Source organism: Mustelus asterias, unplaced genomic scaffold (genome assembly GCF_964213995.1).
Source record: "Mustelus asterias unplaced genomic scaffold, sMusAst1.hap1.1 HAP1_SCAFFOLD_307, whole genome shotgun sequence".
In the NCBI taxonomy this organism is placed as follows: Eukaryota; Metazoa; Chordata; class Chondrichthyes; order Carcharhiniformes; family Triakidae; genus Mustelus; species Mustelus asterias.
This window is the reverse complement of record NW_027590271.1, coordinates 153,477-181,172: the sequence shown is the minus strand read 5'-3', so window position 1 is coordinate 181,172 and position 27,696 is coordinate 153,477. Positions and strand designations below refer to the sequence as shown.

At 44.7% G+C, this 27,696-nt stretch overlaps 1 protein-coding gene across 1 annotated transcript in view; it reads left to right on the top strand.

Moving 5' to 3' along the window:
- Window positions 1–25,020, top strand: part of LOC144486247 (tau-tubulin kinase 1-like) — a 354,268-nt gene extending 329,248 nt beyond the window's left edge. Inside the window, exon 16 of the mRNA XM_078204315.1 lies at window positions 24,466–25,020. Coding sequence (XP_078060441.1) covers window positions 24,466–24,823 — 358 coding nt within the window. The 3' untranslated portion in view covers window positions 24,824–25,020. The remainder of the gene's footprint in view (window positions 1–24,465) is intronic.
- Window positions 25,021–27,696: the final 2,676 nt, after the last annotated feature.

Below are 27,696 nucleotides of genomic sequence, written 5' to 3'. Positions count from 1 at the left end.
TCTGATTCTCTCTGTATCCTGTCACTCTGATTCTCCCTGTATCCTGTCACTCTGATTCTCTCTGTATCCTGTCACTCTGATTCTCTCTGGATCCTGTCAGTCTGATTCTCTCTGTATCCTGTCAGTCTGATTCTCTCTGTATCCTGTCACTCTGATTCTCTGTCTCTGTATCCTGTCACTCTGATTCTCTCTGTATCCTGTCACTCTGATTCTCTGTCTCTGTATCCTGTCGCTCTGATTCTCTCTGTATCCTGTCACTCTGATTCTCTCTGTATCCTGTCTCTCTGAGTCTCTCTGTATCCTGTCACTCTGATTCTCTCTCTCTGTATCCTGTCACTCTGATTCTCTCTCTGTATCCTGTCACTCTGATTCTCTCTGTATCCTGTCACTCTGATTTTCTCTGTATCCTGTCACTTTCATTCTCCCTCTCGATCCTGTCACTCTGATTATCTCTGTACCCTGTCACTCTGATTCTCTCTCTCTGTATCCTGTCACTCTGATTCTCTCTGTATCCTGTCTCTCTGAGTCTCTCTGTTTCCTGTTAGTCTGATTCTCTCTGTATCCTGTCACTCTGATTCTGTATCCTGCCGCTCTGATTCTGTCTCTGTATCCTGTCACTCTGTTTCTCTCTGTATCCTGTCACTCTGTTTCTCTCTGTATCCTGTCACTCTGAATCTCTCTCTCTGTATCCTGTCACTCTGATTCTCAATCCTGTCACTCTGATTCTCTCTGTATCCTGTCACTCTGCTTCTCTCTGTATCCTGTCACTCTGATTCTCTATCCTGTCACTCTGATTCTCTCTGTATCCTGTCATTCTGATTCTCTCTGTATCCTGTCACTCTGATTCTCTGTATTCTGTCACTTTGAGTCTCACTGTATCCTGTCACTCTAATTCGCTCTATGTATCCTGTCACTTTGATTCTTGCTGTATCCTGTCACTCTGATTCTCTTTGTATCCTGTCACTCTGATTCTCTCTCTGTATCCTGTCACTCTGGTTCTTTCAGTATCCTGTCACTCTGATTCTCTCTGTATCCTGTCACTCTGATTCTCTCTGTATCCTATCACTCTGATTCTCTCTCGTATCCTGTCACTCTGATTCTCTCTGTATCCTGTCACTCTGATTCTCTCTGTATCCTGTCATTCTGATTCACTCTGTATCCTGTCTCTCTGATTCTGTATCCTGTCGCTCTGATTCTCTCTCTCTCTGTATCCTGTCACTCTGATTCTCTCTGCATCCTGTCACTCTGAGTCTCTCTGTATCCTGTCACTCTGATTCTCTCTTTATCCTGTCACTCTTATTCTCTCTGTATCCTGTCACTCTGATTCTCTCTGTATCCTGTCACTCTGATTCACTCTCTGTATCCTGTCACTCTGATTCTCTCTGTATCCTGTCACTCTGATTCTCTCTCTGTATCCTGTCACTCTGATTCTCTCTGTACCCTGTCACTCTGATTCTCACTGTATCTGTCACTCTGATTCTCTCTCTGTACCCTGTCACTCTGATTCTCTCTGTATCCTGTCACTCTGATTCTCTCTCTGTCTCCTGTCACTCTGATTCTCTCTGTATCCTGTCACTCTGATTCTCTCTCTGTACCCTGTCACTCTGATTCTCTCTGTATCCTGTCACTCTGATTCTCTCTGCATCCTGTCACTCTGAGTCTCTCTGTATCCTGTCACTCTGATTCTCTCTGTATCCTGTCACTCTGATTCTCTCTGTATCCTGTCACTCTGATTCTCTCTGTATTCTGTCACTCTTATTCTCTCTGTATCCTGTCACCCTGATTCTCTCTCTGTATCCTGTCACTCTGATTCTCTCAGTATCCCGTCACTCTGATCCTCTCTGTATCCTGTCACTCTGATTCTCTCTGTATCCTGTCACTCTGATTCTCTCTGTCTCCTGTCTCTCTGAGTCTCTCTGTTTCCTGTTAGTCTGATTCTCTCTGTATCCTGTCACTCTGATTCTCTCTCTGTATCCTGTCACTCTGATTCTCTCTGTATCCTGTCACTCTGATTCTCTCTCTGTACCCTGTCACTCTGATTCTCTCTGTATCCTGTCACTCTGATTCTCTCTGTATCCTGTCACTCTGATTCTCTCTCTGTATCCTGTCACTCTGATTCTCTCTGTATCCTGTCACTCTGATTCTCTCTCTGTATCCTGTCACTCTGATTCTCTCTGTATCCTGTCACTCTGATTCTCTCTCTGTATCCTGTCACTCTGATTCTCTCTGTATCCTGTCACTCTGATTCTCTCTCTGTAACCTGTCACCCTGATTCTCTCTGTATCCTGTCACTCTGATTCTCACTGTATCTGTCACTCTGATTCTCTCTCTGTACCCTGTCACTCTGATTCTCTCTGTATCCTGTCACTCTGATTCTCTCTCTGTATCCTGTCACTCTGATTCTCTCTGTATCCTGTCACTCTGATTCTCTCTGTATCCTGTCACTCTGATTCTCTCTCTGTATCCTGTCACTCTGATTCTCTCTGTATCCTGTCACTCTGTTTCTCTCTGTATCCTGTCACTCTGATTCTCTCTGTATCCTGTCACTCTGTTTCTCTCTGTATCCTGTCACTCTGTTTCTCTCTGTATCCTGTCACTCTGATTCTCTCTGTATCCTGTCACTCTGATTCTCTTTCTCTGTATCCTGTCACTCTGATTCTCTCTGTATCCTGTCACTCTGTTTCTCTCTGTATCCTGTCACTCTGATTCTCTCTGTATCCTGTCACTCTGATTCACTCTGTATCCTGTCACTCTGATTCTCTCTCTCTGTATCCTGTCACTCTGATTCTCTCTGTATCCTGTCACTCTGGTTCTTTCAGCATCCTGTCACTCTGATTCTCTCTCTCTATCCTGTCACTCTGTTTCTCTCTGTATCCTGTCACTCTGATTTACTCTCTGTATCCTGTCACTCTGATTCTCTCTGTATCCTGTCACTCTGATTCTCTCTGCATCCTGTCACTCTGCTTCTCTCTGTATCCTGTCACTCTGATTCTCTCTGTATCCTGTCACTCTGATTTACTCTCTGTATCCTGTCACTCTGATTCTCTCTGTATCCTGTCACTCTGATTCTCTCTGTATCCTGTCACTCTGATTCTCTCTGTATCCTGTCATTCTGATTCTCTCTGTATCCTGTCACTCTGATTCTCCCTGTATCCTGTCACTCTGATTCTCTCTGTATCCTGTCACTCTGATTCTCTCTGGATCCTGTCAGTCTGATTCTCTCTGTATCCTGTCAGTCTGATTCTCTCTGTATCCTGTCACTCTGGTTCTTTCAGTATCCTGTCACTCTGATTCTCTCTCTGTATCCTGTCACTCTGATTCTCTCTGTATCCTGTCAGTCTGATTCTCTCTGGATCCTGTCACTCTGATTCTCTCTCTCTGTATCCTGTCACTCTGATTCTCTCTGTATCCTGTCACTCTGGTTCTTTCAGTATCCTGTCACTCTGATTCTCTCTCTGTACCCTGTCACTCTGATTCCCTCTGTATCCTGTCACTCTGATTCTCTCTGTATCCTGTCACTCTGTTTCTCTCTGTATCCTGTCACTCTGATTCTCTGTCTCTGTATCCTGTCACTCTGATTCTCTCTGTATCCTGTCACTCTAATTCTCTGTCTCTGTATCCTGTCGCTCTGATTCTCTCTGTATCCTGTCACTCTGATTCTCTCTGTATCCTGTCTCTCTGAGTCTCTCTGTATCCTGTCACTCTGATTCTCTCTCTCTGTATCCTGTCACTCTGTTTCTCTCTGTATCCTGTCACTCTGATTTACTCTCTGTATCCTGTCACTCTGATTCTCTCTGTATCCTGTCACTCTGATTCTCTCTGCATCCTGTCACTCTGCTTCTCTCTGTATCCTGTCACTCTGATTCTCTCTGTATCCTGTCACTCTGATTTACTCTCTGTATCCTGTCACTCTGATTCTCTCTGTATCCTGTCACTCTGATTCTCTCTGTATCCTGTCACTCTGATTCTCTCTGTATCCTGTCATTCTGATTCTCTCTGTATCCTGTCACTCTGATTCTCCCTGTATCCTGTCACTCTGATTCTCTCTGTATCCTGTCACTCTGATTCTCTCTGGATCCTGTCAGTCTGATTCTCTCTGTATCCTGTCAGTCTGATTCTCTCTGTATCCTGTCACTCTGGTTCTTTCAGTATCCTGTCACTCTGATTCTCTCTCTGTATCCTGTCACTCTGATTCTCTCTGTATCCTGTCAGTCTGATTCTCTCTGGATCCTGTCACTCTGATTCTCTCTCTCTGTATCCTGTCACTCTGATTCTCTCTGTATCCTGTCACTCTGGTTCTTTCAGTATCCTGTCACTCTGATTCTCTCTCTGTACCCTGTCACTCTGATTCCCTCTGTATCCTGTCACTCTGATTCTCTCTGTATCCTGTCACTCTGTTTCTCTCTGTATCCTGTCACTCTGATTCTCTGTCTCTGTATCCTGTCACTCTGATTCTCTCTGTATCCTGTCACTCTGATTCTCTGTCTCTGTATCCTGTCGCTCTGATTCTCTCTGTATCCTGTCACTCTGATTCTCTCTGTATCCTGTCTCTCTGAGTCTCTCTGTATCCTGTCACTCTGATTCTCTCTCTCTGTATCCTGTCACTCTGATTCTCTCTGTATCCTGTCACTCTGATTCTCTCTGTATCCTGTCACTCTGATTCTCTCTCTGTATCCTGTCACTCTGATTCTCTCTGTATCCTGTCACTCTGATTCTCTCTCTGTATCCTGTCACTCTGATTCTCTCTGTATCCTGTCACTCTGATTCTCTCTCTGTAACCTGTCACCCTGATTCTCTCTGTATCCTGTCACTCTGATTCTCACTGTATCTGTCACTCTGATTCTCTCTCTGTACCCTGTCACTCTGATTCTCTCTGTATCCTGTCACTCTGATTCTCTCTCTGTATCCTGTCACTCTGATTCTCTCTGTATCCTGTCACTCTGATTCTCTCTGTATCCTGTCACTCTGATTCTCTCTCTGTATCCTGTCACTCTGATTCTCTCTGTATCCTGTCACTCTGTTTCTCTCTGTATCCTGTCACTCTGATTCTCTCTGTATCCTGTCACTCTGTTTCTCTCTGTATCCTGTCACTCTGTTTCTCTCTGTATCCTGTCACTCTGATTCTCTCTGTATCCTGTCACTCTGATTCTCTTTCTCTGTATCCTGTCACTCTGATTCTCTCTGTATCCTGTCACTCTGTTTCTCTCTGTATCCTGTCACTCTGATTCTCTCTGTATCCTGTCACTCTGATTCACTCTGTATCCTGTCACTCTGATTCTCTCTCTCTGTATCCTGTCACTCTGATTCTCTCTGTATCCTGTCACTCTGGTTCTTTCAGCATCCTGTCACTCTGATTCTCTCTCTCTATCCTGTCACTCTGTTTCTCTCTGTATCCTGTCACTCTGATTTACTCTCTGTATCCTGTCACTCTGATTCTCTCTGTATCCTGTCACTCTGATTCTCTCTGCATCCTGTCACTCTGCTTCTCTCTGTATCCTGTCACTCTGATTCTCTCTGTATCCTGTCACTCTGATTTACTCTCTGTATCCTGTCACTCTGATTCTCTCTGTATCCTGTCACTCTGATTCTCTCTGTATCCTGTCACTCTGATTCTCTCTGTATCCTGTCATTCTGATTCTCTCTGTATCCTGTCACTCTGATTCTCCCTGTATCCTGTCACTCTGATTCTCTCTGTATCCTGTCACTCTGATTCTCTCTGGATCCTGTCAGTCTGATTCTCTCTGTATCCTGTCAGTCTGATTCTCTCTGTATCCTGTCACTCTGGTTCTTTCAGTATCCTGTCACTCTGATTCTCTCTCTGTATCCTGTCACTCTGATTCTCTCTGTATCCTGTCAGTCTGATTCTCTCTGGATCCTGTCACTCTGATTCTCTCTCTCTGTATCCTGTCACTCTGATTCTCTCTGTATCCTGTCACTCTGGTTCTTTCAGTATCCTGTCACTCTGATTCTCTCTCTGTACCCTGTCACTCTGATTCCCTCTGTATCCTGTCACTCTGATTCTCTCTGTATCCTGTCACTCTGTTTCTCTCTGTATCCTGTCACTCTGATTCTCTGTCTCTGTATCCTGTCACTCTGATTCTCTCTGTATCCTGTCACTCTGATTCTCTGTCTCTGTATCCTGTCGCTCTGATTCTCTCTGTATCCTGTCACTCTGATTCTCTCTGTATCCTGTCTCTCTGAGTCTCTCTGTATCCTGTCACTCTGATTCTCTCTCTCTGTATCCTGTCACTCTGATTCTCTCTGTATCCTGTCACTCTGATTCTCTCTGTATCCTGTCACTCTGATTCTCTCTGTATCCTGTCACTCTGATTCTCTCTGTCTCCTGTCTCTCTCAGTCTCTCTGTTTCCTGTTAGTCTGATTCTCTCTGTATCCTGTCACTCTGTTTCTCTCTGTATCCTGTCGCTCTGATTCTCTCTGTATCTTTCACTCTGATTCTCTCTGTATCCTGTCACTCTGTTTCTCTCTGTATCCTGTCGCTCTGATTCTCTCTCTGCATCCTGTCACTCTGATTCTCTCTGTATTCTGTCACTCTGATTCTCTCTCTGTATCCTCTCACTCTGATTCTCTCTCTGTATCCTGTCACTCTGATTCTCTCTGTATCCTGTCACTCTGATTCTCTCTCTCTCTGTATCCTGTCACTCTGTTTCTCTCTGAATCCTGTCACTCTGATTCTCTCTGTATCCTGTCTCTCTGAGTCTCTCTGTTTCCTGTTAGTCCGATTCTCTCTGTATCCTGTCACTCTGATTCTTTATCTGTCTCCATTCGCTCTGATTCTCTCTGTATCTGTCACTCTGATTCTTTCTGTATATGTCACTCTGTTTCTCTCTGTATCGTGTCACTCTGATTCACTCTCTCTTTCCTGTCACTCTGATTCTCACTGTATCTGTCACTCTGATTCTCTCTCTGTACCCTGTCACTCTGATTCTCTCTCTGTACCCTGTCACTCTGATTCTCTCTCTGTATCCTGTCACTCTGATTCTCTCTGTATCGTGTCACTCTGATTCTCTCTGTATCTGTCACTCTGATTCTCTCTGTATCTGTCACTCTGATTCACTCTCTGTATCCTGTCACTCTGATTCTCACTGTATCTGTCACTCTGATTCTCTCTGTATCCTGTCACTCTGATTCTCACTGTATCTGTCACTCTGTTTCTCTCTGTATCCTGTCACTCTGATTCTCTCTCTCTGTATCCTGTCACTCTGATTCTCTCTGTATCCTGTCACTTTCATTCTCCCTCTCGATCCTGTCACTCTGATTATCTCTGTACCCTGTCACTCTGATTCTCTCTCTCTGTATCCTGTCACTCTGATTCTCTCTGTATCCTGTCTCTCTGAGTCTCTCTGTTTCCTGTTAGTCTGATTCTCTCTGTATCCTGTCACTCTGTTTCTCTCTGTATCCTGTCACTCTGTTTCTCTCTGTATCCTGTCACTCTGAATCTCTCTCTCTGTATCCTGTCACTCTGATTCTCAATCCTGTCACTCTGATTCTCTCTGTATCCTGTCACTCTGCTTCTCTCTGTATCCTGTCACTCTGATTCTCTATCCTGTCACTCTGATTCTCTCTGTATCCTGTCATTCTGATTCTCTCTGTATCCTGTCACTCTGATTCTCTGTCTCTGTATCCTGTCACTCTGATTCTCTCTGTATCCTGTCACTCTGATTCTCTGTCTCTGTATCCTGTCGCTCTGATTCTCTCTGTATCCTGTCACTCTGATTCTCTCTGTATCCTGTCTCTCTGAGTCTCTCTGTATCCTGTCACTCTGATTCTCTCTCTCTGTATCCTGTCACTCTGATTCTCTCTGTATCCTGTCACTCTGATTCTCTCTGTATCCTGTCACTCTGATTCTCTCTCTGTATCCTGTCACTCTGATTCTCTCTGTATCCTGTCACTCTGATTCTCTCTCTGTATCCTGTCACTCTGATTCTCTCTGTATCCTGTCACTCTGATTCTCTCTCTGTAACCTGTCACCCTGATTCTCTCTGTATCCTGTCACTCTGATTCTCACTGTATCTGTCACTCTGATTCTCTCTCTGTACCCTGTCACTCTGATTCTCTCTGTATCCTGTCACTCTGATTCTCTCTCTGTATCCTGTCACTCTGATTCTCTCTGTATCCTGTCACTCTGATTCTCTCTGTATCCTGTCACTCTGATTCTCTCTCTGTATCCTGTCACTCTGATTCTCTCTGTATCCTGTCACTCTGTTTCTCTCTGTATCCTGTCACTCTGATTCTCTCTGTATCCTGTCACTCTGTTTCTCTCTGTATCCTGTCACTCTGTTTCTCTCTGTATCCTGTCACTCTGATTCTCTCTGTATCCTGTCACTCTGATTCTCTTTCTCTGTATCCTGTCACTCTGATTCTCTCTGTATCCTGTCACTCTGTTTCTCTCTGTATCCTGTCACTCTGATTCTCTCTGTATCCTGTCACTCTGATTCACTCTGTATCCTGTCACTCTGATTCTCTCTCTCTGTATCCTGTCACTCTGATTCTCTCTGTATCCTGTCACTCTGGTTCTTTCAGCATCCTGTCACTCTGATTCTCTCTCTCTATCCTGTCACTCTGTTTCTCTCTGTATCCTGTCACTCTGATTTACTCTCTGTATCCTGTCACTCTGATTCTCTCTGTATCCTGTCACTCTGATTCTCTCTGCATCCTGTCACTCTGCTTCTCTCTGTATCCTGTCACTCTGATTCTCTCTGTATCCTGTCACTCTGATTTACTCTCTGTATCCTGTCACTCTGATTCTCTCTGTATCCTGTCACTCTGATTCTCTCTGTATCCTGTCACTCTGATTCTCTCTGTATCCTGTCATTCTGATTCTCTCTGTATCCTGTCACTCTGATTCTCCCTGTATCCTGTCACTCTGATTCTCTCTGTATCCTGTCACTCTGATTCTCTCTGGATCCTGTCAGTCTGATTCTCTCTGTATCCTGTCAGTCTGATTCTCTCTGTATCCTGTCACTCTGGTTCTTTCAGTATCCTGTCACTCTGATTCTCTCTCTGTATCCTGTCACTCTGATTCTCTCTGTATCCTGTCAGTCTGATTCTCTCTGGATCCTGTCACTCTGATTCTCTCTCTCTGTATCCTGTCACTCTGATTCTCTCTGTATCCTGTCACTCTGGTTCTTTCAGTATCCTGTCACTCTGATTCTCTCTCTGTACCCTGTCACTCTGATTCCCTCTGTATCCTGTCACTCTGATTCTCTCTGTATCCTGTCACTCTGTTTCTCTCTGTATCCTGTCACTCTGATTCTCTGTCTCTGTATCCTGTCACTCTGATTCTCTCTGTATCCTGTCACTCTGATTCTCTGTCTCTGTATCCTGTCGCTCTGATTCTCTCTGTATCCTGTCACTCTGATTCTCTCTGTATCCTGTCTCTCTGAGTCTCTCTGTATCCTGTCACTCTGATTCTCTCTCTCTGTATCCTGTCACTCTGATTCTCTCTGTATCCTGTCACTCTGATTCTCTCTGTATCCTGTCACTCTGATTCTCTCTGTATCCTGTCACTCTGATTCTCTCTGTCTCCTGTCTCTCTCAGTCTCTCTGTTTCCTGTTAGTCTGATTCTCTCTGTATCCTGTCACTCTGTTTCTCTCTGTATCCTGTCGCTCTGATTCTCTCTGTATCTTTCACTCTGATTCTCTCTGTATCCTGTCACTCTGTTTCTCTCTGTATCCTGTCGCTCTGATTCTCTCTCTGCATCCTGTCACTCTGATTCTCTCTGTATTCTGTCACTCTGATTCTCTCTCTGTATCCTCTCACTCTGATTCTCTCTCTGTATCCTGTCACTCTGATTCTCTCTGTATCCTGTCACTCTGATTCTCTCTCTCTCTGTATCCTGTCACTCTGTTTCTCTCTGAATCCTGTCACTCTGATTCTCTCTGTATCCTGTCTCTCTGAGTCTCTCTGTTTCCTGTTAGTCCGATTCTCTCTGTATCCTGTCACTCTGATTCTTTATCTGTCTCCATTCGCTCTGATTCTCTCTGTATCTGTCACTCTGATTCTTTCTGTATATGTCACTCTGTTTCTCTCTGTATCGTGTCACTCTGATTCACTCTCTCTTTCCTGTCACTCTGATTCTCACTGTATCTGTCACTCTGATTCTCTCTCTGTACCCTGTCACTCTGATTCTCTCTCTGTACCCTGTCACTCTGATTCTCTCTCTGTATCCTGTCACTCTGATTCTCTCTGTATCGTGTCACTCTGATTCTCTCTGTATCTGTCACTCTGATTCTCTCTGTATCTGTCACTCTGATTCACTCTCTGTATCCTGTCACTCTGATTCTCACTGTATCTGTCACTCTGATTCTCTCTGTATCCTGTCACTCTGATTCTCACTGTATCTGTCACTCTGTTTCTCTCTGTATCCTGTCACTCTGATTCTCTCTCTCTGTATCCTGTCACTCTGATTCTCTCTGTATCCTGTCACTTTCATTCTCCCTCTCGATCCTGTCACTCTGATTATCTCTGTACCCTGTCACTCTGATTCTCTCTCTCTGTATCCTGTCACTCTGATTCTCTCTGTATCCTGTCTCTCTGAGTCTCTCTGTTTCCTGTTAGTCTGATTCTCTCTGTATCCTGTCACTCTGTTTCTCTCTGTATCCTGTCACTCTGTTTCTCTCTGTATCCTGTCACTCTGAATCTCTCTCTCTGTATCCTGTCACTCTGATTCTCAATCCTGTCACTCTGATTCTCTCTGTATCCTGTCACTCTGCTTCTCTCTGTATCCTGTCACTCTGATTCTCTATCCTGTCACTCTGATTCTCTCTGTATCCTGTCATTCTGATTCTCTCTGTATCCTGTCACTCTGATTCTCTGTATTCTGTCACTTTGAGTCTCACTGTATCCTGTCACTCTAATTCGCTCTATGTATCCTGTCACTTTGATTCTTGCTGTATCCTGTCACTCTGATTCTCTTTGTATCCTGTCACTCTGATTCTCTCTCTGTATCCTGTCACTCTGGTTCTTTCAGTATCCTGTCACTCTGATTCTCTCTGTATCCTGTCACTCTGATTCCCTCTGTATCCTGTCACTCTGATTCTCTCTCGTATCCTGTCACTCTGATTCTCTCTGTATCCTGTCACTCTGATTCTCTCTGTATCCTGTCATTCTGATTCACTCTGTATCCTGTCTCTCTGATTCTGTATCCTGTCGCTCTGATTCTCTCTCTCTCTGTATCCTGTCACTCTGATTCTCTCTGCATCCTGTCACTCTGAGTCTCTCTGTATCCTGTCACTCTGATTCTCTCTTTATCCTGTCACTCTTATTCTCTCTGTATCCTGTCACTCTGATTCTCTCTGTATCCTGTCACTCTGATTCACTCTCTGTATCCTGTCACTCTGATTCTCTCTGTATCCTGTCACTCTGATTCTCTCTCTGTATCCTGTCACTCTGATTCTCTCTGTATCCTGTCACTCTGATTCTCACTGTATCTGTCACTCTGATTCTCTCTCTGTACCCTGTCACTCTGATTCTCTCTGTATCCTGTCACTCTGATTCTCTCTCTGTATCCTGTCACTCTGATTCTCTCTGTATCCTGTCACTCTGATTCTCTCTCTGTACCCTGTCACTCTGATTCTCTCTGTATCCTGTCACTCTGATTCTCTCTGTATCCTGTCACTCTGATTCTCTCTCTGTATCCTGTCACTCTGATTCTCTCTGTATCCTGTCACTCTGATTCTCTCTCTGTATCCTGTCACTCTGATTCTCTCTGTATGCTGTCAGTCTGATTCTCTCTGTATCCTGTCACTCTGATTCTCTCTCTGTATCCTGTCACTCTGATTCTCTCTGTATCCTGTCACTCTGATTCTCTCTCTGTATCCTGTCACCCTGATTCTCTCTGTATCCTGTCACTCTGATTCTCACTGTATCTGTCACTCTGATTCTCTCTCTGTACCCTGTCACTCTGTTTCTCTCTGTATCCTGTCACTCTGTTTCTCTCTGTATCCTGTCACTCTGATTCTCTCTGTATCCTGTCACTCTGATTCTCTGTCTCTGTATCCTGTCACTCTGATTCTCTCTGTATCCTGTCACTCTGTTTCTCTCTGTATCCTGTCACTCTGATTCTCTCTCTGTATCCTGTCACTCTGATTCTCTCTCTATCCTGTAACTTTCATTCTCCCTCTCGATCCTGTCACTCTCATTCTCTCTGTATCCTGTCACTCTGATTCTCTCTGTATCCTGTCACTCTGATTCTCTCTGTATCCTGTCACTCTGATTCTCTGTCTCTGTATCCTGTCACTCTGATTCTCTGTCTCTGTATCCTGTCACTCTGATTCTCTCTGTATCCTGTCACTCTGATTCTCTGTCTCTGTATCCTGTCACTCTGATTCTCTCTCTCTGTATCCTGACACTCTGATTCTCTCTCTCTGTATCCTGTCACTCTGATTCTCTCTGTATCCTGTCACTCTGATTCTCTGTCTCTGTATCCTGTCACTCTGATTCTCTGTCTCTGTATCCTGTCACTCTGATTCTCTCTCTCTGTATCCTGACACTCTGATTCTCTGTCTCTGTATCCTGTCACTCTGATTCTCTCTCTCTGTATCCTGTCACTCTGATTCTCTGTCTCTGTATCCTGTCACTCTGATTCTCTCTCTCTGTATCCTGACACTCTGATTCTCTCTCTGTACCCTGTCACTCTGATTCTCTCTCTGTATCCTGTCACTCTGATTCTCTCTGTATCCTGTCACTCTGATTCTCGCTGTATCCTGTCACTCTGATTCTCTCTCTCTGCATCCTGTCACTCTGATTCTCTCTGTATCCTGTCACTCTGATTTTCTCTGTATCCTGTCACTCTGATTCTCTATCCTGTCACTCTGATTTTCTCTGTATCCTGTCACTCTGATTTTCTCTGTATCCTGTCACTCTGATTCTCTATCCTGTCACTCTGATTCTCTCTGTATCCTGTCACTCTGATTCTCTCTGTATCCTGTCATTCTGATTCTCTCTGTATCCTGTCACTCTGCTTCTCTGTATCCTGTCACTCTGATTCTCTGTATCCTGTCACTCTGATTCTCTCTGTATCCTGTCAATCTGGTTCTTCCAGTATCCTGTCAGTCTGATTCTCTCTCTGTATCCTGTCACTCTGATCCTCTCTGTATCTGTCACTCTGATTCTCTCTGTATCCTGTCACTCTGTTTCTCTCTGTATCCTGTCACTCTGATTCTCTCTCCCCGTATCCTGTCACTCTGATTCTCTCTGTATCCTGTCACTTTCATTCTCCCTCTCGATCCTGTCACTCTGATTATCTCTGTACGCTGTCACTCTGATTCTCTCTCTCTGTATCCTGTCACTCTGATTCTCTCTGTATCCTGTATCTCTGAGTCTCTCTGTTTCCTGTTAGTCTGATTCTCTCTGTATCCTGTCACTCTGATTCTGTATCGTGTCGCTCTGATTCTCTCTCTCTCTGTAACCTGTCACTCTGTTTCTCTCTGAATCCTGTCTCTCTGAGTCTCTCTGTTTCCTGTTAGTCTGATTCTCCCTGTATCCTGTCACTCTGATTTACTCTCTGTATCCTGTCACTCTGATTCTCTCTGTATCCTGTCACTCTGATTCTCTCTGTATCCTGTCACTCTGCTTCTCTCTGTATCATGTCACTCTGATTCTCTCTGTATCCTGTCACTCTGATTTACTCTCTGTATCCTGTCACTCTGATTCTCTCTGTATCCTGTCACTCTGATTCTCTCTGTATCCTGTCACTCTGATTCTCTCTGTATCCTGTCACTCTGATTCTCTCTGTATCCTGTCATTCTGATTCTCTCTGTATCCTGTCACTCTGATTCTCTCTGTATCCTGTCACTCTGATTCTCTCTGTATCCTGTCACTCTGATTCTCTCTGGATCCTGTCAGTCTGATTCTCTCTGTATCCTGTCAGTCTGATTCTCTCTGTATCCTGTCACTCTGGTTCTTTCAGTATCCTGTCACTCTGATTCTCTCTCTGTATCCTGTCACTCTGATTCTCTCTGTATGCTGTCAGTCTGATTCTCTCTGGATCCTGTCACTCTGATTCTCTCTCTCTGTATCCTGTCACTCTGATTCTCTCTGTATCCTGTCACTCTGGTTCTTTCAGTATCCTGTCACTCTGATTCTCTCTCTGTACCCTGTCACTCTGATTCCCTCTGTATCCTGTCACTCTGATTCTCTCTGTATCCTGTCACTCTGTTTCTCTCTGTATCCTGTCACTCTGATTCTCTGTCTCTGTATCCTGTCACTCTGATTCTCTCTGTATCCTGTCACTCTGATTCTCTGTCTCTGTATCCTGTCGCTCTGATTCTCTCTGTATCCTGTCACTCTGATTCTCTCTGTATCCTGTCTCTCTGAGTCTCTCTGTATCCTGTCATTCTGATTCTCTCTCTCTGTATCCTGTCACTCTGATTCTCTCTCTGTATCCTGTCACTCTGATTCTCTCTGTATCCTGTCACTCTGATTCTCTCTGTATCCTGTCACTCTGATTCTCTCTGTATCCTGTCACTCTGATTCTCTCTGTATCCTGTCACTCTGATTATCTCTGTCTCCTGTCTCTCTGAGTCTCTCTGTTTCCTGTTAGTGTGATTCTCTCTGTATCCTGTCACTCTGATTCACTCTGTATCCTGTCTCTCTGAGTCTCTCTGTTTCCTGTTAGTCCGATTCTCTCTGTATCCTGTCACTCTGATTCTATATCTGTCTCCATTCGCTCTGATTCTCTCTGTATCTGTCACTCTGATTCTTTCTGTATATGTCACTCTGTTTCTCTCTGTATCGTGTCACTCTGATTCTCTCTGTATCTGTCACTCTGATTCACTCTCTCTATCCTGTCACTCTGATTCTCACTGTACCTGTCACTCTGATTCTCTCTCTGTACCCTGTCACTCTGATTCTCGCTCTGTATCCTGTCACTCTGTTTCTCTCTGTATCCTGTCACTCTGATTCTCTCTGTATCTGTCACTCTGATTCTCTCTGTACCCTGTCACTCTGATTCTCTCTGTATCTGTCACTCTGATTCACTCTCTGTATCCTGTCACTCTTATTCTCACTGTATCTGTCACTCTGATTCTCTCTGTATCCTGTCACTCTGTTTCTCTCTGTATCCTGTCACTCTGATTCTCTCTCTCTGTATCCTGTCACTCTGATTCTCTCTGTATCCTGTCACTTTCATTCTCCCTCTCGATCCTGTCACTCTGATTATCTCTGTACCCTGTCACTCTGATTCTCTCTCTCTGTATCCTGTCACTCTGATTCTCTCTGTATCCTGTCTCTCTGAGTCTCTCTGTTTCCTGTTAGTCTGATTCTCTCTGTATCCTGTCACTCTGATTCTGTATCCTGTCGCTCTGATTCTCTCTCTCTCTCTGTAACCTGTCACTCTGTTTCTCTCTGAATCCTGTCTCTCTGAGTCTCTCTGTTTCCTGTTAGTCTGATTCTCTCTGTATCCTGTCACTCTGATTCTATATCTGTATCCATTCGCTCTGATTCTCTCTGTATCTGTCACTCTGATTCTCTCTGTATATGTCACTCTGTTTCTCTCTGTATCGTGTCACTCTGATTCTCTCTGTATCCTGTCACTCTGATTCTCTCTCTGTACCCTGTCACTCTGATTCTCTCTGTATCCTGTCACTCTGATTCTCTCTCTGTATCCTGTCACTCTGATTCTCTCTGTATCCTGTCACTCTGATTCTCTCTCTGTATCCTGTCCCTCTGATTCTCTCTGTATCCTGTCACCCTGATTCTCACTGTATCTGTCACTCTGATTCTCTCTCTGTACCCTGTCACTCCGATTCTCTCTGTATCCTGTCACTCTGATTCTCTCTCTGTATCCTGTCACTCTGATTCTCTCTGTATCCTGTCACTCTGATTCTCTCTCTGTACCCTGTCACTCTGATTCTCTCTGTATCCTGTCACTCTGATTCTCTCTGTATCCTGTCACTCTGATTCTCTCTCTGTATCCTGTCACTCTGATTCTCTCTGTATCCTGTCACTCTGATTCTCTCTCTGTATCCTGTCACTCTGATTCTCTCTGTACCCTGTCACTCTGATTCTCTCTGTATCCTGTCACTCTGATTCTCTCTCTCTGTATCCTGTCACTCTGATTCTCTCTGTATCCTGTCACTCTGTTTCTCTCTGTATCCTGTCACTCTGATTCTCTCTCTGTATCCTGTCATTCTGTTTCTCACTGTATCTGTCACTCTGATTCTCTCTCTATCCTGTCACTTTCATTCTCCCTCTCGATCCTGTCACTCTGATTCTCTCTGTATCCTGTCACTCTGATTCTCTCTGTATCCTGTCACTCTGATTCTCTCTGTATCCTGTCACTCTGATTCTCTGTCTCTGTATCCTGTCACTCTGATTCTCTGTCTCTGTATCCTGTCACTCTGATTCTCTCTCTCTGTGTCCTGACACTCTGATTCTCTGTCTCTGTATCCTGTCACTCTGATTCTCTCTCTCTCTACCCTGTCACTCTGATTCTCTGTCTCTGTACCCTGTCACTCTGATTCTCTCTCTCTGTATCCTGTCTCTCTGAGTCTCTCTGTTTCCTGTTAGTCTGATTCTCTCTGTATCCTGTCACTCTGTTTCTCTCTGTATCCTGTCACTCTGATTCTCTCTGTATCCTGTCACTCTGATTCTCTCTGTATCCTGTCACTCTGATTCTCTCTCTGTATCCTGTCGCTCTGATTCTCTCTGTATCTTTCACTCTGATTGTCTCTGTATCCTGTCACTCTGATTCTCTCTGTATCCTGTCACTCTGATTCTCTCTGTACCCTGTCACTCTGATTCTCTCTGTATCCTGTCACTCTGAATCTCTGAATCCTGTCAGTCTGATTCTCTCAGTATCCTGTCACTCTGATTCTCTCTGTATCCTGTCACTCTGATTCTCTCTGTATTCTGTCACTCTGTTTCTCTCTGTCTCCTGTCACTCTGATTCTCTCTGTATCTGTCACTCTGATTCTCTCTGTATTCTGTCACTCTGTTTCTCTCTGTATCCTGTCACTCTGACTCTTTCTGTATCCTGTCACTCTGTTTCTCTCTGTATCTGTCACTCTGACTCTTTCAGTATCCTGTCACTCTGACTCTCTCTCTGTACCCTGTCACTCTGATTCTCTCTGTATCCTGTCACTCTGATCCTCTCTGTATCCTGTCACTCTGATCCTCTGTGTTCTGTCACTCTGATTCTCTGCATTCTGTCACTTTGAGTCTCACTGTATCCTGTCACTCTGATTCTCTGTATCCTGTCACTCTGATCCTCTCTGTATCCTGTCACTCTGATCCTCTCTGTATCCTGTCAGACTGATTCTCTCTGTATCTGTTACTCTGATTCTCTCTGTATTCTGTCACTCTGTTTCTCTCTGTATCCTGTCACTCTGATTCTCTCTGTATCCTGTCACTCTGATTCTCTCTCTCTGTATCCTGTCACTCTGATTCTCTCTCTGCATCCTGTCACTCTGATTCTCTCTGTATTCTGTCACTCTGATTCTCTCTCTGTATCCTGTCACTCTGATTCTCTCTCTGTATCCTGTCACTCTGATTCTCTCTCTGTATCCTGTCACTCTGATTCTCTCTGTATTCTGTCACTCTGATTCTCTCTCTGTATCCTGTCACTCTGATTCTCTCTGTATTCTGTCACTCTGATTCTCTCTCTGTATCCTCTCACTCTGATTCTCTCTCTGCATCCTGTCACTCTGATTCTCTCTGTATTCTGTCACTCTGATTCTCTCTCTGTATCCTGTCACTCTGATTCTCTCTGTATTCTGTCACTCTGATTCTCTCTCTGTATCCTGTCACTCTGATTCTCTCTGTATCCTGTCACTCTGATTCTCTCTCTGCATCCTGTCACTCTGATTCTCTCTGTATTCTGTCACTCTGATTCTCTCTCTGTATCCTCTCACTCTGATTCTCTCTCTGTATCCTGTCACTCTGATTCTCTCTGTATCCTGTCACTCTGATTCTCTCTGTATTCTGTCACTCTGATTCTCTCTCTGTATCCTGTCACTCTGATTCTCTCTGTATTCTGTCACTCTGTTTCTCTCTGTATCTGTCACTCTGATTCTCTCTGTATTCTGTCACTCTGATTCTCTCTCTGTATCCTGTCACTCTCATTCTCTCTCTGTATCCTGTCACTCTGATTCTCTCTGTATCCTGTCACTCTGTTTCTCTCTCTGTATCCTGTCACTCTGATTCTCTCTGTATCCTGTCACTCTGATCCTCTCTGTATCCTGTCAGACTGATTCTCTCTGTATCTGTCACTCTGATTCTCTCTGTATTCTGTCACTCTTATTCTCTCTGTATCCTGTCACTCTGATTCTCTTATTCTCTCTGTATCCTGTCACTCTGATTCTCTCTGTATCCTGTCACTCTGATTCTCTCTCTGTATCCTGTCACTCTGATTCTCTCTGTATCCTGTCACTCTGATTCTCTCTCTGTATCCTGTCACTCTGATTCTCTCTGTATCCTGTCACTCTGATTCTCTCTGTATCCTGTCACTCTGATTCTCTTATTCTCTCTGTATCTGTCACTCTGATTCTCTCTCTCTCTATCCTGTCACTCTGATTCTCTGTCTCTGTACCCTGTCACTCTGATTCTCTCTCTCTGTATCCTGTCTCTCTGAGTCTCTCTGTTTCCTGTTAGTCTGATTCTCTCTGTATCCTGTCACTCTGATTCTCTCTGTATTCTGTCACTCTGATTCTCTCTCTGTATCCTGTCACTCTGATTCTCTCTGTATTCTGTCACTCTGTTTCTCTCTGTATCTGTCACTCTGATTCTCTCTGTATTCTGTCACTCTGATTCTCTCTCTGTATCCTGTCACTCTCATTCTCTCTCTGTATCCTGTCACTCTGATTCTCTCTGTATCCTGTCACTCTGTTTCTCTCTCTGTATCCTGTCACTCTGATTCTCTCTGTATCCTGTCACTCTGATCCTCTCTGTATCCTGTCAGACTGATTCTCTCTGTATCTGTCACTCTGATTCTCTCTGTATTCTGTCACTCTTATTCTCTCTGTATCCTGTCACTCTGATTCTCTTATTCTCTCTGTATCCTGTCACTCTGATTCTCTCTGTATCCTGTCACTCTGATTCTCTCTCTGTATCCTGTCACTCTGATTCTCTCTGTATCCTGTCACTCTGATTCTCTCTCTGTATCCTGTCACTCTGATTCTCTCTGTATCCTGTCACTCTGATTCTCTCTGTATCCTGTCACTCTGATTCTCTTATTCTCTCTGTATCTGTCACTCTGATTCTCTCTCTCTCTATCCTGTCACTCTGATTCTCTGTCTCTGTACCCTGTCACTCTGATTCTCTGTCTCTGTATCCTGTCTCTCTGAGTCTCTCTGTTTCCTGTTAGTCTGATTCTCTCTGTATCCTGTCACTCTGTTTCTCTCTGTATCCTGTCACTCTGATTCTCTCTGTATCCTGTCACTCTGATTCTCTCTGTATCCTGTCACTCTGATTCTCTCTCTGTATCCTGTCACTCTGATTCTCTCTCTGTATCCTGTCGCTCTGATTCTCTCTGTATCTTTCACTCTGATTGTCTCTGTATCCTGTCACTCTGATTCTCTCTGTATCCTGTCACTCTGATTCTCTCTGTACCCTGTCACTCTGATTCTCTCTGTATCCTGTCACTCTGAATCTCTGAATCCTGTCAGTCTGATTCTCTCAGTATCCTGTCACTCTGATTCTCTCTGTATCCTGTCACTCTGATTCTCTCTGTATTCTGTCACTCTGTTTCTCTCTGTCTCCTGTCACTCTGATTCTCTCTGTATCTGTCACTCTGATTCTCTCTGTATTCTGTCACTCTGTTTCTCTCTGTATCCTGTCACTCTGACTCTTTCTGTATCCTGTCACTCTGTTTCTCTCTGTATCTGTCACTCTGACTCTTTCAGTATCCTGTCACTCTGACTCTCTCTCTGTACCCTGTCACTCTGATTCTCTCTGTATCCTGTCACTCTGATCCTCTCTGTATCCTGTCACTCTGATCCTCTGTGTTCTGTCACTCTGATTCTCTGCATTCTGTCACTTTGAGTCTCACTGTATCCTGTCACTCTGATTCTCTGTATCCTGTCACTCTGATCCTCTCTGTATCCTGTCACTCTGATCCTCTCTGTATCCTGTCAGACTGATTCTCTCTGTATCTGTTACTCTGATTCTCTCTGTATTCTGTCACTCTGTTTCTCTCTGTATCTGTCACTCTGATTCTCTCTGTATCCTGTCACTCTGATTCTCTCTGTATCCTGTCACTCTGATTCTCTCTCTCTGTATCCTGTCACTCTGATTCTCTCTCTGCATCCTGTCACTCTGATTCTCTCTGTATTCTGTCACTCTGATTCTCTCTCTGTATCCTGTCACTCTGATTCTCTCTCTGTATCCTGTCACTCTGATTCTCTCTCTGTATCCTGTCACTCTGATTCTCTCTGTATTCTGTCACTCTGATTCTCTCTCTGTATCCTGTCACTCTGATTCTCTCTGTATTCTGTCACTCTGTTTCTCTCTGTATCTGTCACTCTGATTCTCTCTGTATTCTGTCACTCTGATTCTCTCTCTGTATCCTGTCACTCTGATTCTCTCTCTGTATCCTGTCACTCTGATTCTCTCTGTATCCTGTCACTCTGTTTCTCTCTCTGTATCCTGTCACTCTGATTCTCTCTCTCTGTATCCTGTCACTCTGATTCTCTCTCTGCATCCTGTCACTCTGATTCTCTCTGTATTCTGTCACTCTGATTCTCTCTCTGTATCCTCTCACTCTGATTCTCTCTCTGTATCCTGTCACTCTGATTCTCTCTGTATCCTGTCACTCTGATTCTCTCTGTATTCTGTCACTCTGATTCTCTCTCTGTATCCTGTCACTCTGATTCTCTCTGTATTCTGTCACTCTGTTTCTCTCTGTATCTGTCACTCTGATTCTCTCTGTATTCTGTCACTCTGATTCTCTCTCTGTATCCTGTCACTCTCATTCTCTCTCTGTATCCTGTCACTCTGATTCTCTCTGTATCCTGTCACTCTGTTTCTCTCTCTGTATCCTGTCACTCTGATTCTCTCTGTATCCTGTCACTCTGATCCTCTCTGTATCCTGTCAGACTGATTCTCTCTGTATCTGTCACTCTGATTCTCTCTGTATTCTGTCACTCTTATTCTCTCTGTATCCTGTCACTCTGATTCTCTTATTCTCTCTGTATCCTGTCACTCTGATTCTCTCTCTGTATCCTGTCACTCTGATTCTCTCTCTGTATCCTGTCACTCTGATTCTCCCTGTATCCTGTCACTCTGATTCTCTCTCTGTATCCTGTCACTCTGATTCTCTCTGTATCCTGTCACTCTGATTCTCTCTGTATCCTGTCACTCTGATTCTCTTATTCTCTCTGTATCTGTCACTCTGATTCTCTCTGTATCCTGTCACTCTGATTCTCTCTGTATCCTTTCACTCTGATTCTCTCTGTATCCTGTCACTCTGATTCTCTCTGTATCCTGTCACTCTGATCCTCTCTGTATCCTGTCACTCTGATTCTCTCTGTATTCTGTCACTCTGATTCTCTCTGTATCCTGTCACTCTGTTTCTCTCTGTATCCTGTCACTCTGATTCTGTATCCTGTCACTCTGATTCTCTCTGTATTCTGTCACTCTTATTCTCTCTGCATCCTGTCACTCTGATTCTCTCTGTATCCTTTCACTCTGATTCTTTCTGTATCCTGTCACTCTGATTCTCTCTGTATCCTGTCACTCTGATTCTCTCTGTTTCCTTTCACTCTGATTCTCTCTGTATCCTTTCACTCTGATTCTTTCTGTATCCTGTCACTCTGATTCTCTCTGTATCCTGTCACTCTGATTCTCTTATTCTCTCTATATCCTGTCACTCTGATTCTCTCTGTATCCTGTCACTCTGATTCTCTCTGTACCCTGTCACTCTGATTCTCTCTGTATCCTGTCACTCTGATTCTCTCTGTATCCTGTCACTCTGATTCTCTGATTCTCTCTGCATCCTGTCACTCTGATTCTCTCTGTATCCTGTCACTCTGATTCTCTCTGTATCCTGTCACTCTGATTCTCTCTGTATCCTTTCACTCTGATTCTTTCTGTATCCTGTCACTCTGATTCTCTCTGTATCCTGTCACTCTGATTCTCTTATTCTCTCTGTATCCTGTCACTCTGATTCTCTCTGTATCCTGTCACTCTGATTCTCTCTGTATCCTGTCACTCTGATTCTCTCTCTCTGTATCCTGTCACTCTGATTCTCTCTGTACCCTGTCACTCTGATTCTCTCTGTATCCTGTCACTCTGATTCTCTCTGTATCCTGTCACTCTGATTCTCTCTGTATCCTGTCACTCTGATTCTCTCTGTATCCTGTCACTCTGATTCTCTCTGTATCCTGTCACTCTGTTTCTCTCTCTGTATCCTGTCACTCTGATTCTCTGTCTCCTGTCACTCTGATCCTCTCTGTATCGTGTCACTCTGATTCTTTCTGTATCCTGTCACTCTGATTCTCTCTGTATCCTGTCACTCTGATTCTCTCTGTATTCTGTCACTCTGTTTCTCTCTGTATCCTGTCACTCTGACTCTTTCTGTATCCTGTCACTCTGATTCTCTTATTGTCTCTGTATCCTGTCACTCTGATTCTCTCTGTATCCTGTCACTCTGATTCTCTCTGTATCCTGTCACTCTGATTCTCTCTCTGTATCCTGTCACTCTGATTCTCTCTGTATCCTGTCACTCTGATTCTCTCTGTATCCTGTCACTCTGATTCTCTCTGTATCCTGTCACTCTGATTCTCTCTGAATCCTGTCACTCTGATTCTCTCTCTGTATCCTGTCACTCTGATTCTCTCTGAATCCTGTCACTCTGATTCTCTCTCTGTATCCTGTCACTCTGATTCTCTCTGTATCCTGTCACTCTGATTCTCTCTCTGTATCCTGTCACTCTGATTCTCTCTGTATCCTGTCACTCTGATTCTCTCTGTATCCTGTCACTCTGATTCTCTCTGCATCCTGTCACTCTGATTCTCTCTGTACCCTGTCACTCTGTTTCTCTTTGTATCCTGTCACTCTGATTCTCTGTATTCTGTCACTCTGATTCTCTCTGAATCCTGTCACTCTGATTCTCTCTGTATCCTGTCACTCTGATTCTCTCTGTATCCTGTCACTCTGATTCTCTCTCTGTATCCTGTCACTCTGATTCTCTCTGTATCCTGTCACTCTGATTCTCTTATTCTCTCTGTATCCTGTCACTCTGATTCTCTCTGTATCCTGTCACTCTGATTCTCTCTGTACCCTGTCACTCTGATTCTCTCTGTATCCTGTCACTCTGATTCTCTCTGTATCCTGTCACTCTGATTCTCTCTCTATATCCTGTCACTCTGATTCTCTCTCTGTATCCTGTCACTCTGATTCTCTCTGTATCCTGTCACTCTGATTCTCTCTGTACCCTGTCACTCTGTTTCTCTTTGTATCCTGTCACTCTGATTCTCTGTATTCTGTCACTCTGTTTCTCTCTGTATCCTGTCACTCTGACTCTTTCTGTATCCTGTCACTCTGATTCTCTTATTCTCTCTGTATCCTGTCACTCTGATTCTCTCTGTATCCTGTCACTCTGATTCTCTCTGTACCCTGTCACTCTGATTCTCTCTGTATCCTGTCACTCTGATTCTCTCTGTATCCTGTCACTCTGATTCTCTCTGTATCCTGTCACTCTGATTCTCTCTGTACCCTGTCACTCTGATTCTCTCTGTATCCTGTCACTCTGATTCTCTCTGTATCCTGTCACTCTGATTCTCTCTGTATCCTGTCACTCTGATTCTCTCTGTATCCTGTCACTCTGATTCTCTCTGTATCCTGTCACTCTGATTCTCTCTGTATCCTGTCACTCTGTTTCTCTTTGTATCCTGTCACTCTGATTCTCTGTATTCTGTCACTCTGTTTCTCTCTGTATCCTGTCACTCTGACTCTTTCTGTATCCTGTCACTCTGATTCTCTTATTCTCTCTGTATCCTGTCACTCTGATTCTCTCTGTATCCTGTCACTCTGATTCTCTCTGTACCCTGTCACTCTGATTCTCTCTGTATCCTGTCACTCTGATTCTCTCTGTACCCTGTCACTCTGATTCTCTCTGTATCCTGTCACTCTGATTCTCCCTGTATCCTGTCACTCTGATTCTCTCTGTATCCTGTCACTCTGATTCTCTCTGTATCCTGTCACTCTGATTCTCTCTGTATCCTGTCACTCTGATTCTCTCTGTATCCTGTCACTCTGTTTCTCTTTGTATCCTGTCACTCTGATTCTCTGTATCCTGTCACTCTGATCCTCTCTGTATCCTGTCACTCTGATTCTCTCTCTGTATCCTGTTACTCTGATTCTTTCTGTATCCTGTCACTCTGATTCTCTCTGTATCCTGTCACTCTGATTCTCTCTGTATCCTTTCACTCTGTGTCTCTCTGTATCAGCTGTATTTGTTTGGTTTCTATTCCATTTCCTGTCTGAGTGTAGTTTTCTTTTTCAGGTTTTTCCCGCCTGGAGAGAGCGATTCGTGGATGAAGCAGCCCCTTCACCCTGCAGTCCGGCTGGCTCCGTATCGCGGATCGCTGCGTGCTGACAGTCCCAGTGCTGATCTGAGAAATCCCCTCTTTCAGGCGAGAAGCCTGAGTGCATCCCCTCGAATCCGGCCTCTGTCGAGGACTGAGAGCCCGTCTCCGTGCCGACGCCGCAGGTTGAACAGTGTGTACCCCGGGAGTGGGCTCAGGGCGCAGCCCAGCCCAGCGGCACACTCCAACATTCACAGCAGCTCCAGGGCCGGGGCACCCACCACAGCTACCAAAGGAAGACAGTTCAGCCCTTCAATGCTGCCAGCAGCAAGATAATGCAGTGAGTGTTCACAGAAACACACACTGAAGCCTGGATTCACTAACTCAGCCCTGGTGCACCATCAGGCAGGCACATGTCAGTCTGGGAGGGACACCATGCCACTAGCCATTCATTGACACATCAATATGTAACACGCCTCTGGAACACACTGCAAATCAGCCATAAAACTCACCAAAAACCTGTGATTTTTTTTTAAAACCTTCCTTAACATCACTGGAGGATAACAGCGGAAAGGGGCAGAGAGAGAGGGGGGGCAGTGGGGTGGGGGAGAGAAGTCGTTCAGAGAGAGTGTCCAGTGGGAGTAAGGGAGAGACAGTGTGTGTGAGCGCATGTGTGTGGGAGTGCGTGTCGGTCTGAGTTTGTGTGATAAATGTGAGGTTATCCACTTTGGTAGCAATAATAGGAAGACAGATTATTATTTGATTGGGTGTAAATTGAGAGAGGTGGATACTCGGCGAGACCTTGGTGTCCTTGTGCATCAGTCACTGAAAGTAAGCGCGCAGTCTGTGGGAAGGCAAAGGAATGTCTAGTCAGTGGGAGGCTTTCAAAAGTGTGTTAACCAGGGTTCAGGGTAAACACATTCCTCTTCGAGTGAAGGGCAAGGCTGGCAGAAGTCGGGAACCCTGGATGACTCGGGATATTGAGGCCCTGGTCAAGAAGAAGAAAGAGGCACATGACATGCAGAGGCAGCTGGGATCAAGTGAATCCCTTGAAGAGTATAGGGAGTGTAGGAGTAGAGTTAAGAGAGAAATCAGGAGGGCAAAAAGGGGACACGAGATTGTTTTGGCAGATAAGGCAAAGGAGAATCCAAAGAGCTTCTACAAATACATAAAGGCCAAAAGAGTAACAAGGGAGAGGGTAGGACCTCTTAAGGATCAACAAGGTCATCTATGTGCAGATCCACAAGAGATGGATGAGATCCTAAATGAATATTTCTCATCAGTATTTACTGTTGAGAAAGATCTGGATGTTGGGGAACTTGGGGAAATAAATATTGATGTCTTGAGGAGTGTACATATTACAGAGAAGGAGGTGCTGGAAGTCTTAAAGCACATCAAGGTAGATAAATCCCTGGGGCCTGATGAAGTGTATCCCAGGACATTGTGGGAGGCTAGGGAGGAAATTGCGGGCCCGCTAGCAGAGATACTTGAATCATCGATTGTCACAGGTGAGGTGCCTGAAGATTGGAGAGTGGCAAATGTTGTGCCTTTGTTTAAAAAGGGCTGCAGGGAAAAGCCTGGGAACTACAGGCCGGTGAGTCTCACATCTGTGGTGGGTAAGCTGTTGGAAGGTATTTTGAGAGACAGGATCTACAGACATTTAGAGACGCAAGGACAGATTCGGGACAGTCAGCATGGCTTTGTGAGTGGAAAATCATGTCTCACAAATTTGATTGAGTTTTTTGAAGGGGTAACCAAGAAGGTAGATGAGGGCAGTGCAGTTGATGTTATCTACATGGACTTTAGCAAGGCCTTTGACAAGGTACCGCATGATAGGCTGTTGCATAAGGTTAAATCTCACGGGATCCAGGGTGAGGTATCTAAATGGATACACAATTGTCTCGATGACAGAAGCCAGAGGGTGGTTGTAGAGGGCTGTTTTTTAAAACTGGAGACCTGTGACCAGCGGTGTGCCTCAGGGATCAGTGCTGGGCCCACTGTTATTTGTCATTTATAGCGAGAGGATTTGAGTATAGGGATAGGGATGTTTTGCTGCAATTGTACAGGGCGTTGGTGAGGCCACACCTGGAGTATTGTGTGCAGTTTTGGTGTCCTTATCTGAGGGAGGATGTCTTTGCTATAGAGGGAGCACAGCGAAGGTTCACCAGGCTGATTCCTGGGATAGCAGGACTGTCATATGAGGAGAGACTAACTTGGTGAGGATTATATTCACTGGAGTTTAGAAGAGTGAGAGGGAATCTCATAGAAACTTATAAATTTTAACAGGGTTAGACAGGGTAGATTCAGAAAGAACGTTCCCGATGGTGGGGAGAGTCCAGAACCATAGAAACATAGAAAACTACAGCACAAAAACAGGCCCTTCGGCCCCACAAGTTGTGCCGAACATATCCCTACCTTTTAGGCCTACCTATAACCCTCCATCCTATTAAGTCCCATGTACTCATCCAGGAGTCTCTTAAAAGACCCTATTGAGTTCGCCTCCACCACCACTGACGGCAGCCAATTCCACTCGCCCACCACCCTCTGTGTGAAAAACTTCCCCCTAACATCTCCCCTGTACCTACCCCCCAGCACCTTAAACCTGTGTCCTCTCGTAGCAGCCATTTCCACCCTGGGAAAAAGCCTCTGAGAGTCCACCCGATCTATGCCTCTCAACATCTTATACACCTCTATTAGGTCTCCTCTCATCCTACGTCTCTCCAAGGAGAAAAGACCGAGCTCCCTCAGCCTATCCTCATAAGGCATGCCACTCAATCCAGACAACATCCTTGTAAATCTCCTCTGCACCCTTTCAATCTTTTCCACATCCTTCCTGTAATGAGGCGACCAGAACTGAGCACAGTACTCCAAGTGGGGTCTGACGAGGGTCTTATATAGCTGCATCATTATCCCCGGACTCCTAAACTCAATCCCTCGATTGTTCAAGGCCAGCACACCATACGCCCTCTTAACCACCTCCTCCACCTGCGGGGCCGATTTTAGAGTCCTAGGGGTCAGAGTTTGAGGATAAGGGGTAAACCTGTTAGAACTGAGGTGAGGAGAGATTTCTTCACCCAGAGGGTGGTGAATGTGTGGAATTCACTCCCACAGGAAGTAGTTGAGGCCAAAACATTGTCTGATTTCAGGAAGAAATTCGATATAGCTCTTGGGGCTAAATGGATCACGGGATATGGGGGGAAGGAGGGATA